Source organism: Microcebus murinus, chromosome 12 (assembly GCF_040939455.1).
Source record: "Microcebus murinus isolate Inina chromosome 12, M.murinus_Inina_mat1.0, whole genome shotgun sequence".
NCBI lineage: Eukaryota > Metazoa > Chordata > Mammalia > Primates > Cheirogaleidae > Microcebus > Microcebus murinus.
Window position 1 is genome coordinate 36,466,579 of NC_134115.1, and position 13,834 is coordinate 36,480,412.

Sequence of the window (13,834 nt, forward strand, 5' to 3'; positions counted from 1 at the left end):
AATAATTTGTCCCAGTTCAAACATTTAATAAATAGCAGAGATATAATTTAACGCAGATACTTTGATTTAAAGTCTAATTTTCCTTCAGCGAAATGGCTTTAGGAGGTAGATAGGCAAATTTGAACTTATTCCAAGGAGAGTGGCCAGAGTGATTAAGGAAATCAAAGCTATTCCATATGTGAAAGAAATACACATTATAGCTTAGCAAAGGAAAAGGTAGAAGTTGGGTATGAAAAGCTGTCTTAAGTATCTGAAGAGTGGTTTTGATTTACTCTGTTGAGTCCCAAGCTTTCACAGTCTGAAGGATGTGACTATAGAGAGATAAATTTCATCTCCGATATAATAAAGCATTTTCAAATAGTCTGAATCAAAAGAGAAATAGGTTTCCTTGGGAGGGAATGAGTTGCCTATGCCTAGAGGGGAGCAAGCACTCTCATGGGACTAGCAGTGTGACATGGGAGGTAGCACTAGAACATATGCATGTCCCTGTTAGCCCTGGGAAAATATGAGTCTTGGAATCATGGGAAAAAAACACTTTTTTTCTCATAATGGAACATATGTTCCCAAGCTAAAATTGTTATATTTCACTGATTGCCACTTGCAATTACTTTGACTGCTTTTCTGATTCCAGTTGTAAAACTGATCCTCTCAAGAAAGGTAATGAAAGTCAGATGGAAACCACTGCGCTCTGAGATGAACACATGGATATGGAATACTACCAGCATTAGCTGAAAAGCCTTTTGAGCAAAAACTGAAATGCACGGTTGGTTGTAACATTATTCATCTATTACAGCTACTCAAGAAGCAGTTGGGGTTCTGGCAGCTCTTTGTTGATAAAGATCCTATTCCTCCCCAACACCAAATTACTGTAGATTCAAAGGACAATTTAAATAAAATCCTCAGATTACAACCACTGGGAAGTACGCACATCTTACATGTCCATAGGATTTGGTTCTTAGCCAAGAATGAATCCACTTTATAACACAGAAAAGGCCACTTTCAAAATTTTTAATTCAGCAGTTAGCAACTTTAAAGAATTGATAAAAAAAAGACTCTGGCGAAGGGCCTCACTCAGCTGCCAATATACAGAAAACTTTTTTTCCCAAGAAAAATCAGAATGGAGAAATCTGGGTTAAATGACTCAGAAAATGCATCAACTGGGCACTGTGCCACTTCCCCCCTTATCAAGGATAACAAATGTGTCTGAACAAAGCATCTGAGAATAGAGAAGGTGCATATGAAACATCCTTAAAGGAAGGGAATCAGACCCATCCAACTCTCTTTGCATAAATTGTAATCAATTATTATGCAATAAATTGGTTTTTTTAATGTTCTGCTCAAGTTTTAATAATCAATTCTCTGTTTTTTTCATTGTTTTTTTTTTTTTTGAGGGGAGGATGGGTTCTTACTGAATAATGGTTGCACTCCCCAGGATAAGAATATAAAAATTCTACCTGAAGACTACTAGGTACCTGGGATCAACAAGGTATAACCAAATGCTTTAAGAATTTGGGAATTGTTATTTTGAAAAGAAGAAAATTAAAAGCAAAAATTAGGTCAATGTTTTATATCCTGAAAATAACGCTGAGGCTCCTCTTCTATTTTAACACTTGTTCGTAAGGAGGTAGTTGTGCCTGGAATGAAAGCCTCCTTCTGGAAAACATACTATGGTGAAAAGACATTTCAGGTAAGTTCTCTCTCACAGATCCTTTGCAATGTGGAGATGTGAGAGGTGGCTATGTTCACCAGAAGTTCTGAGATCTAATGAGTCCTGTATTTATACAACTCAATGTAACAAGCTGTGCAGAAAGACGAATGAGAAAAATTTTTGGAAAGGGTTATTTGTCCTAAAAATATTAACCCCAGATTGGAAGCTAAAGTTAAACAGCCATTTGTTTCAAGTAGATGAGACCCCTGTTTTCAATGTGACATATTTAGAAAGACTTTTCAACGAATCCTATGAAAATACACAACATACTGGCTTTCCAAATGTTTTGGTGCCCTGAAATAATTCTTTAGTAGTTCTTGTTTAGGATATTTCTGCTGGGAGGCTGGATTTACAAAATTCTTTCACATTTTTGGGGTGACCTTCTCTAAGTAATACATACTTAATTTTCAATCCCCTGCCTTATCCAGAAAATGATTTGCATCTGCTAATGCAACACTAATCAGAGTGCACTATTAATTCACGAGAAGTGTGTGAGAATTAATTGAATTCCTCTGGGGCTATGATGGATGGAAATCTAACTTAAAATGCAGTACTAAAAGAATATAGAATTACTATAAATTAGCTGATTGCTTTTACTTCTCCAACAGTCCTTCTCCCAATACTATAACAATGTTTGGTTTGTTTTTTGTTTGTTTTTAGTATGGGGAAGCATTATTAAAATAAGAAAAGCATGACAAAGATGTTTACTTTCTGGTGGTTATAGACAAAATCTTATGACAGATTGGCCCTACTGGAGAAACTGTCTCTTGAATTCATTGGTCTTACTGTCATTGTTTGAGATTTAAACTAAGTCTTAGTTTAGATCTAAGACCTGCTCTTTCCTAGAAGTCTATGGCTTTACTGAATTTATAAATGTGAGGAGATTTTCATGATTTCTCGTGTGTACTGTTTTGTGTGTATTCTCCAATTAATGACAGTTACATAAACAGTTCTAACAACATAAATGTTTGTCATCCTAATTTTATACATGGAAACCTAAGGCTAGACCTTATAATTTCATATTACACCAATATGCCCCATTCCTGTGTTATAGTGTATTTTCTCCATTAATAAACTGTTCTTTTTTGTGGTACTTAAAAATATTACTTACATGCTTTATACTGGGTCTTTGTGTTTTGGGCTAACTAAATCTGGAAAACTCAGCACAGATTGTGATGAGCTTGGTAGAGCTGTGCTTCTGTATTCTTCACGCACAATAACCTATGGCAAACATCTATTTGAACAGAATTAGGCAAGTCTTAGGCTCTCATTTTATTTTCTGGTAATTGCAAGATAGTTTTCATTGGAAGAATAAGCCTGCACACAAACTTTGGACTCAACTGTTCTCTTAATTGTCTGCAAAATTTTGGAAACTTTATCATAATTTCAAGATGCAAGGATAATGCGCTTTTTCTTCATCTAAGCATGGGATTAAGAACACAGGGCTTCATGACAGTGTTTCTGCATGTATTTGAATATTAACAGAAGGAGAGGGAATCCTTGAAAAGATGATGATACTCTGAAAGAGTATCTGTGATAAATAATTAATTACTGAGGACTGCTTTAAAACCTTGAAAGCATGTTGTAATGTCAACGAATATACTCTCTGAGCTGTTTTGTCATGGCAGGGTTAGAATAAAGTTTACTAAGTCTTGTTAATTTGAGGATGACTAATTGGGCCATGCGGCTTTCTTAAAAACAACAACAAAAAACCACCCAACTTGCTGCGAATTAGATTTTTGGGGTCAGAAGATAATTTGATTTCGAGAAGTTGTCTTTTGTTGAAGGGATGTTTATAATTATAACAGGTTTATAATAAAGCTTTATGACCTCATGTTAAGTGAAAAATAGGACCGAAAATAGTACATGAATTGTTTTGTGAAATTAAGTAATCAAATGGGGAATGGTTCATACTTTTTCTTTTCTTTTTTCTTTTTTAAATTTACCTGTAAAGCAAGAATTCCTCTGAGCAATGTTCATACTTGTACATCCCACCACACTGCAAGGAAAGTCATGTGTACATTTGAAAGTCCTGGGACAATACCAAGCACTCGCTCAGAATTTAGAAAAACTAAAGAGGAAAGAAACATGTACTCCCGTCTAGGGCTGTCGGTGGTTTGCTCTTTGACCTTTGGCCAGTTATTCAAATTGTCTAGACCTGTGATTGCTTATCTGCTAAACAAGGCATGTTGGACAAATTGATTCCCTTAAGTCCTTTTGAGTTCTAAAATAAGATGTCTCTCTGTGCTTTTCTTAACCTTCTTGGATTTGGAAATCTCTGCAAAGTTATTTTAAGACAGAGGCTTTGTGTTTCTCAGATGGGGTAGGAACACACTCTGGTACTCTTTCAAGCTGATTCCTATTGCCTCTCTCTCTCTCTCATGTGCTGAGATGAGATTTTTTTTCAGTGAGGCTGGGCTGATACTTCCAATCTTGATTGGAACCTTGTGCGGTTAAAAAATAAACAAAAAACAACAGGAAGTGGTGGTATTAGGCCAGTGGGAAAGAAGCTCCCCTTGGAGTTTAGGAGATAAGGCAGGATAAGAGGCAGGCCTGGAAGAAGGGTAGAATCCCATGCATGGCTCCAGCCGACAACTGCTGATGGGGCGCTGGGCTGAGTGGCTTACTCTGCTCTAGCTCGCCATGGGGCTTCAAAACCCAGGCACTTTTCTTTCCCTTAAATTCTACAAATCCTTAATGAAGTGAGGATTGTGTCAAAAAGAAATTGCTTTTTTGGTAAACCAGTTGATTCTCTGTTTTAAGACAGAACTACTCAAGACTCAATAGAGCACAAAAGCTACCTTGTATTGAGTAAATAACGTCCCCTCCTCTACTCTAACACAAACAAAAATCCTGAACAACATCATATTGCTGGTTAAGACCTATATGGCAATTTTTACAACTCACAATGCAGAAAAAAATGTTTACAGTCACCAGCAAAACTGGAACTTAGAACATAGAAAAATGAAATTTAATAAAAATGTGTAAGTAAATTTATTTAATTCTAAAGGACATAGGCCTTTTTATTTCCTTTACTTGTACCATGGCAGCTACCCGTGGCTGCATTGGACCTAGTGAAATGAAGTATTCTTTTTGCAACACACCAAAGAAAACAAACATTTCTTGTAAAGACACAGTATATTATTTGTCACAGTGTCCCCTGATGTAGCTGCAGAGTTTGGAAAATGACCCTCTATATCTCTACCGAATGCAGGACAATTTTCTTTGTAAAGCATGTGTTGCTTTGTGGGCATTGCAGCTCATCACCACAGTTAGCTAATGGGGCAATGGATAACCTTCAGAGTATGTGAACCCAACCTGCCACTTCTCATGGTTGTGTGTACTCCTCTCCTTGATTTTGCATACTTCCACCCTGCTGAGGAGGCTGGGCTTTGGGAATGGACACAGGAAAGGAGGTGGGGGATTGAACTATCAGAATACGGCGCAAGACCAGCTATACAAGTTGGGGAATTGTTAGACACCTGTGGTAGAGGACGCTCATTTCTGGTTAGGGAGCACTTTGTCTTGAAATAAAGCAGATTTGGGGTTACCTAAGCCTACCTTTTTGGCCACATCACAGAGTTGTATTCCAATTAGCTTATATTAATAAGAATACAATTATTATAGGGGTTTATCTAGCCATGCAGTAGTCAGAATCAAGCATGGGATGTGACTAGAGTTCTGTGGGAAAAAAAGAACTCAGATCCATATTCTCCTCATCATTAATATACGAACATGGTGATCATAAAGCCAATACTCCTGTGAGAATCAAATGAGTCAATGCATTTGAAATTTCTAAATGCCATATGGATATTAGATATTATTATGATTGATGTCATAAGCAAGAATCAAATAAGCCCACTCATTCCTAAATACGCTACTGATGAAAAGTAATTCCTAAACTGGAAGACACCTTTCCAGCTTCTATATTTAAAAAAAATTATCAGAGAGGATAAAAATAATTATTTTCCAGCTTCCCAGCAACCTACAACTTATATCTATGTTCCAACAACAGAACCATAGCACAGATGATGTAGGTTTCTCTACAGTCTTCAGAGTAATGAAGTGGAGATTCATTAATCTGCATAGATGTACAATAAAAATGGGAAAAAATCCCAATAACTGAACCAAAGACAATAGAAGTAAAACTAAACTACTCCCAGTGCTTTCTGATTTAACTCTCCGATTAGCTTCCTGAGAACAACAATGGGGGAAAAAAGCCACAATACAACCAGCCATCCCTTAAAAATGCTTCTTCTCTTTTCTGGGTAAGAAGAATCAGCAAGTATAGGCTCAGGTAGGAGATGGGGAATAACAGATCCCCACACCACTTGCTCAACTGCATGTAAGAGAAAGATGCCATTTAAACAGCTCTCATTAGTTAATTGTTGCAAAGACTGCAAGCACCCTGTGAAATTGTTCCAAATTTCCCAGGCTAAGTCCCATCTAGCTTTCTACTTAAGACAAATTAAGTTATAAAAATTTGTTCACTCTCCTCAAAAAGAGAGATGCTTTTATGTATTTTTTTTAAAAACATGCTAAACTAAAAGGATTAAACTTTTGTCACAATTCTAAACAATTCAATCTAAAAGTGAATGACAATGCTAAAGAAACTGTGCTATCTGTCGAAATCAATGAATAATGTCTTGAACATTGTGAGAAAAAAGAACTCAACCAAGAATTGGAAGGGATTTTTAAAAATGTTTTTTTTTTTTTAAATAGGGTATGTATTCTAACAAACTTGCTTCAGTACTTGAAATAGAATTTCAAGAGCAAAATAAAACAAACACCAGCTTGCCCACAAACTAGTGGCTGGGAAGGAGGGAGACAGAGAACAGGAGGGAGGAAAAGGGGACCATATTTACTGAGGTGACTTCAGAAGGAACACATGGCAATTCTCAAAGGAATTTATAATTTTAATTCCTGATGTAAGCACTTCATATGGAATATTTATATTCACTACAATTAATTTTCTATTAGAAAATGTTGGATAGAATATATAAATTTATTTTCCTGAGTTTGATTTTACTTATTGAAAATACATCAGGTTACTAAATATGGACTTAAAAAAAGGATATTTCACAGCATGGGTACAATGTGAAATTGGAGAATATGTTAACATGTGCTGACAGCTGTTTTAAATGAATCGCTACAGACTTACCCACAGAACATTCTGCAGAAGAGAGGTTGAGACAGGATTTAAACATACCGCACTAGTGTGGAAGCAAATGGTGAATCAATATTACTGAGGAATAGTAGTTTCTTGTCTTTATTTATTTATTTTTAATTAGATTTATCTTAGGGGTGGTGATTCCCCATGAGCAGCTTTCTCATTTTAAAGGTGCTAAATTGCCCATCTCACAAATAATCATATTGTTGTAATATCATCAGTATTATTTACACTTGGATTTTTTTGAATAGCTCCTATTATGCAAATCAAACAGCATATGATATATTTTGAATTTCCATTTAAAAGAACACATTCTTCCTTCTGTTGAAATTTGTAATGCTATTATGGGTCTGGTTTCCATTTATCAAGCACCAATTTTCTTTCACTTTATAGAGTATTCTAAATATATGCAGCTTTTTCATTTGTATATTATTAATTTTTCCATAGATCATATACAAAAGCAATTCCATCTGTGGTTAAAAGGACCTATCTATAGCAGTAATAAAATTCATAACACTAATGATAAACTTAATAGTTCCCAATATTTATTAGGCATTTTCTTTGTGCCAGGAACTCTTCTAAGGGCTTTACATACATTAATTCATTTAATCCTCCTAGTAATTCTAGGAGGTAGGTACTGTTAATAATTTTAATTTACTGATGAGGAAACCAAAGCACAGTAACTTGTCCAAGCACGCTCTTCAGCAGCAACGAGAGCCTAAGATGCTTTAATATAAAAGAAGTTCTTGAGAGGCATATCCTTCCTTCTAAGAAGGTACTCATTAAAGAGATGAAGGAAACAATTGTTACAAAACTTTAGAATATAGGGCCCCTCTCATACGAAAAAATAAAACAGTGCTATGATCTTAATGTTTCCCTTAAATTCATATGTTCAAACTTAATCACCAATGTGATAGTATTGAGAGAGGTGAGGCCTTACAAGGTGATCAAGTTATCAGAGCAGAGCCCTTGTAGTTGGGATTGACATCCTTACAAGAAAGCTTGAGAGACTGGGTTCTCCCTTTTCCCATCCCTTTTGGTCATGTGAGGATACAGTGTTCCTCCCCTCTGGAGGATGAAACAACAAGGTACCATTTTGGAAGCAGAGAGACTGGGCCCTCACCAGACAGTGAACTTGCTGGCACCTTGATCTTGCACTTCCTAGACTCCAGAACTGTGACAGATAAATTTCTATTGTTTATAAATTACCCAGCCTGTTGTGTTTTATAGCAGCACAAACCAACAAAGATATAGACCCATATTTTACTAAGCTTTCTTTAATCAGATTAATAAGCACTAGTGTGCATAAGAATGCATATAACATGCTGTGGTTTATTCTTTGTAATTTTCACTCTCTCACAGATAAAACTATTTATACCTTTTTTTGTGGGAGAGTCATACACCAGCCAATAATCCTATTTAGAATAAACCTTCTGGCTTTTTATTAAGAAGATAATCCCTTAGTGTCCAAGATTTAGTATTTATTTGCCTATTTATATTATCTTTTGATCTCAGGATTTAGAATCAATGTTCCCAATTTTGGGGATGGTAGGAAGGGTCTTACAACATGATCATTTTATGTGAAAATAGAAGAAAAGACATTAAGTCTCCTTAATTGGAGAACAGACTTGTATGTCCATGAATTATCTAAAACTAGTATGAAAATAAGGTGTGTAGGGGCCTTTTGTTTTTAGGTGGGGTTTAAAACGTTCATCAAATTATCAAAAGGATCTAGTTCCCCCAAACAGTTTGTTAACTGCTTTTAGTGACACGTTCAAGGTCATACAGCTGTGTAAACTGGCATTTACTCCCAGTCTCCTATCTTCTTCCCAATATATCTTAAACAAGTAGTATTAAACAAATAAACAACAACAAAAAAAACACCTGAAAATCATTTATGTGCTGTTTATTCTTTGGAAAAATTCACTTTGACTGGAGTCTAAGAACATAACTGAACACCTCCAGTTCTAAGATTTTTACCATAAGTATTTAAAAATGTATTTCAAAATTCCCAGATAGTTTTCCCAGCCAAAGAGGCACCATTAGGTATGACGTGCACAAGCACAGCTATTATGACTTCAAAAGTGGCTACGAGCCTAAGTGATCTACTGGGGAGAACGGCAGCCTTGAGACTGACATATATTAGCAATTTAGCTCTGCCACTTACTATCTATTGATCATAAATAAGTTACTTGACTTCTTAAATGTTTTTTGTTTTCTTATTGCAAATTCAGATAACAACTAGCTTTGGGGCTTTGTTCTCTTGTAGATAATATATATAAAATCTATAACATGGAGCTCAGCATATAGTAGATACCCAGACAATCCTGGCTACTACAACTGCTTGTCTTTGTTGTTACGTTGAAAAGTAGCACTTTAATTCTGCTTTGTATTTAGACTTGGTTAACAATTCTTTAAAAATCCATGTCGATATAGCATTGAAAGCAAAGTGTTAATTATAATCCTACTCATGGAACTATAGTACCGGCAACGGTGAAGATGAATTATATTTTAGAACAAAAACCTTTTTCTTATCCAGGACTATAATTAATTTGTGCTAATTACAGGGCACTACGATAAATAACTTGCCCATAATTGATATCCCTTGGTTGATAAGAAATTTAACATACATAAAAAGATATTTGTGGAATCGGTTAGGTATAGATGCACTTAACTTTTCTTCTGAAATATTGTGATCCAGATGCATTTGGGTAACTGATGCTCCCCCGTACTGTGTCACTGCCTCAGGTTAGTTATGCCACAAAATAGGCAATGAAATTCTAAAATGTAACGTTCGTGTTATCCCTAAGGCTAGTGCCAAATGATAAACTGCATTTTAGGCAAAAAGATAAGGCTAGTCATTTGGATCCAAGCTAACTGACACAGGTGTTGTCACATCCTGCATCGGTAGGAAGGTATTATTAACAATGAGGCCAGTGGATCCTTGGTCAAAGAATCAGAAGAGCTGGATTCTTACATGAGTTAGATTATTTATACACTGTATGACTGTGGGCCAGTTCTATGAGTTTCAGTTTTCTCCTCTCTAAATATGGACACTTATTTATCTAGTAAAATATTTATACTGCTGCTTCATTAGACTGTTGTGTACAGTAAATTAAAAAAAGAAAGTTAAGAAAACTACATAGAGATAACTCTTAGAAGTAAGAAATGAAAGAGGTTGCAGCTGTGAAAATTGATACTCAGGAGAAGTTAAGGTTACCTAGCTAGTTAGTGACAGAGCTATGACCCAAACTCAGATTTCCTTGTTCTTCATCTTTTGTGTTTGTCCATTTCTTTTTTCCTACTATAGTAAAAGTATACTTTTTGAACAACTTGGATTCTACAAGATTAAGCATATTATTATATGTGGTGTTAATTAATACACATAGAAATATTAGCTTCCATTCAGTCTTTACTTAAAAATATTTATGTCACTAAAATAAATCCTATCACCTCTCTTCTTTAGGAATTACTATTTTCTCTTAAGAAATGCTTAAACATGGAGGAGATCCCAATGGTAATTTGATATGTCAAAAATTCAGTTGTGTTTCCATATTGCTTACCCTATAATTTAACAATTGAAAGCATTTTGTAATTATGCTTGTCTTGAATTTATTCTGCATTTTTCCTAGCATAAATAAAATTACGGCGATTTGGAAAGATGTCACAAAGTGTCACTATATTCAAGAAGTTCAATAAGCATGTTGGTGCCCGCATACAATTCCTGATTCTTTTTATTTTTTCTCCTGTTATCCTCTCAGTAGTGTAGGGTATAAGTTAGCTTTATTAAGCAAAGATAAGGGCAACATGATTCACTGTGGCCACTTCTAGGGGTTTGTTTTTTTTCCTACAGTTTGTCAGATCACTTTGCAAAGTAATATGAAGAAAGTAGTTAGCACCATTGACAGAATAATAACAAAAATGCCCAAATTGAAACCCTCAACCAAAGTCATTTAAGTTAGTAACATAACTGGGACCCAAAACAAGCACTTTAAGTTTTATAAATTGTGCATGAAGGCACCTACTGTTTTAATACACTTAAAAAAATCTGTTCTTACATTATCAAAGCTGCCTTTATAGGAGAAGCCTCAGTTAGTGGCTCTGTGGTTCCAGTTGCAGCATTTTCTTTTCTGTACTTAAGATATAGGATGGTTGACTGCCCTCATAAATACCTGCTGGTTAGGGCTTAGTCTAAGATAAAATGCTGTTCATGGTTGTAATCTAGATTAAAGCTCTCTGTATAGCCCATAAACTTCAATTAAATGCTTCTAACCTTTTGCATAACACTTAAAATTGAAAGACTTTTGGTTTCTAGGTCAGCTCTAGATTTAGGGTATATTTGTGGGCACAGAGCTATAAAAAGGCAGGTTTTAGTCTGATTCAAGTGCTTTTGCTTTTATACTGTAAAAATAGCATAGGAATGAAATGCACAGAATTTCCAACTATCATAATAAAGGCACAAGGAGGTATGTATTTTTTTGTCCCTTGACATACTTTCCTGTTAAGATGTGGAAAATAACAGGTTAAGGAAAATAATGACAAAGTGGGCAAAAGTACAGGGAAGTGGTAGTATTGAATGACCTAATTCTTAGTGGAAACAAGCTACAATACAGCAAAGGCAGACTGACAAGTTCTCCAGGCAAGATCACGCCAAATAGATTCCCAACTTGCATTCATTTATTTTATTTCAATAATTTACCTCATTTTTGCTAATGGAAAAAAAGATTTCTTTCCTCTGTGACTTGGTTTAGTTTTTTGTTTATTGTGGAGATAATTTAAGAGACTTGAGACAAGAAATTGCTATTATCCTTTTTTACATTTTAAAATTGGAAATGTAGACAAAATGCAAACCCTATATGCTAATCATCCACATATATTAGTTATAGTTTTCAAACAGGAGTTGACAAGAAGCAATTACCTATTTAACACTATCCTGCCTAAACTAGCATTGGTGAAAACTTTGATAAATTTAATCATTGGTTTTCTGTGTAGAAAAAGGTTAACTCTTAAATACCTAGTATCTTTGGCTGCCTAAAAAAGGGATTACATCATTTCTCACCATCAAAAGCAAATTTATTGTGAGAATTTTACAAAATCTATCTATGCCAAACAACATCATGTTGAGGCAAGGCGGGCTATACATATGGGTTTGCTCAAATGCTGAGAATTCTTCCCAAAACATTGGAAAGAAATGGATTAGTTGCTTTTGGTGCTTACTGGGATTTTGGAAGCAGAAAAAAAGGACAGATACACTAACAACTATGGATGTAAACGTCTCAACTGTAAAGTTTTAGAAAGGATTGAGTCTGAAGCTTGTATTAATGTTTTTTTTTTTGTTTGTTTGTTTGTTTTTTTTTTTTTTTTGAGACAGAGTCTCACTTTGTTGCCCAGGCTAGAGTGAGTGCCATGGCATCAGCCTAGCTCACAGCAACCTCAAACTCCTGGCTCAAGCAATCCTCCTGCCTCAGCCTCCCGAGTAGCTGGGACTACAGGCATTCGCCACCATGCCCGGCTAATTTTTTGTATATATATTAGTTGGCCAATTAATTTCTTTCTATTTTATAGTAGAGAAGGGGTCTCGCTCTTGCTCAGGCTGGTTTTGAACTCCTGACCTCGAGCAATCCGCCCGCCTCGGTCTCCCAGAGAGCTAGGATTACAGGCGTGAGCCACCGCGCCCGGCCTGTATTAATGTTTTATAAAATATCTTTCAAGTAAACTTTCAAGTACAAGGAGGATACAAAACTCTTCTGGGTACCAGTAAGGCTGATATGAATGTGGTATGTGACAACTGGTGGCCCAGGCTAGATGTGATGACACAGAGAAGGACTTAAGTGGCATTGTAAACTATTTTCTAAAGACTTTTCAATACAAGGTGCTACTATAACCAAGAAGACTAACAACATGCTGAACACTGAGCATGAATTCCTAATTGTTTTAATAAGCCACAAGAAAGGCACTCATTGGAAAGAGGCAAATGGAAAGATTCCTCATGAATAAAGATATATTTGAGGAGTAGCTCTCATCTTTTTAGGAGCAATTGTTCCCTCTGGAATACACTCCTTACTGCAATTGTGAGACACAGATTTGAAATAAAGTGAGACAGATCAAGTAGTCCACACATTAGATGTACCAGACATTTCCAATGTGCTTAGTTATGCCAGGTATCTCCAGTGTTCCAATGGCACATAGATATATTTTCTAAAATTCTCACAATAAATTTCACCACACCACCAACTCCTAACCCTGGACTGTCCCAAGTGGATATCCAGAATTATTAACAAACAATCCCCTATACCACCTGTTAATTAACAAGTTAGTTTATGGGCCTCCTCTGACAATCACCTGTTAATGCCTAACAATCAACAGCTATCAGTAAAATGGGCAACCCCAATTTGCTTCCCATATAAAAACTACATTATCAAGTCTTGAATCTAGGGTAGAGGCAGGAATGAAATGAGGAATGCTCTTCTCTCATATGGTGCCAGGGCTATTGTGTGCCTGTGTATGATGTATTTATGTGGAAAAGAAAAAGTGAAAATAAGCTATGCCTGAATCTTAAGTGACTGTTTTCATAGATGGCTAACATCCTAGCTAAAACTATATTCTCATGCACACACTTAAATCCACGAAAATAAAAGGATGAATAAGTCTGTATTTCCTTACCTTCTATTGCTGATAGAAGAACCCGGGAATGATCATAAGCAATTACATTTGCATATCTATTCTTTGGTTTGTTTACTTCCAAGTTTGAATTTTCCCATGTGAACTGCTGGCCAGGGTCAATTGACTTTAAAAGAAAAACAGCACACACACACAAAATCAATACTGAAAAACACTGGATTATAGGCATTTATCACAAGTAACAAACATGATTTAAAAAGAAAATTCTGAAGCCATACTTCATCAAGATGATCCTGTGAAGTTGAACACAAATACAACCAGCATAACATGAAATG

The 13,834-nt window shown here is 35.6% G+C and overlaps 1 protein-coding gene across 42 annotated transcripts in view; it reads right to left on the reverse strand.

Moving 5' to 3' along the window:
• Positions 1 to 13,834, reverse strand: part of PTPRD (protein tyrosine phosphatase receptor type D) — a 2,082,753-nt gene that overhangs the window by 63,687 nt on the left and 2,005,232 nt on the right. For all 42 annotated transcript variants that reach the window (XM_076008727.1, XM_076008702.1, XM_076008696.1 and 39 more), the window contains one exon: positions 13,542 to 13,665. In XM_076008727.1, coding sequence (XP_075864842.1) covers positions 13,542 to 13,665 — 124 coding nt within the window. The remainder of the gene's footprint in view (positions 1 to 13,541; positions 13,666 to 13,834) is intronic.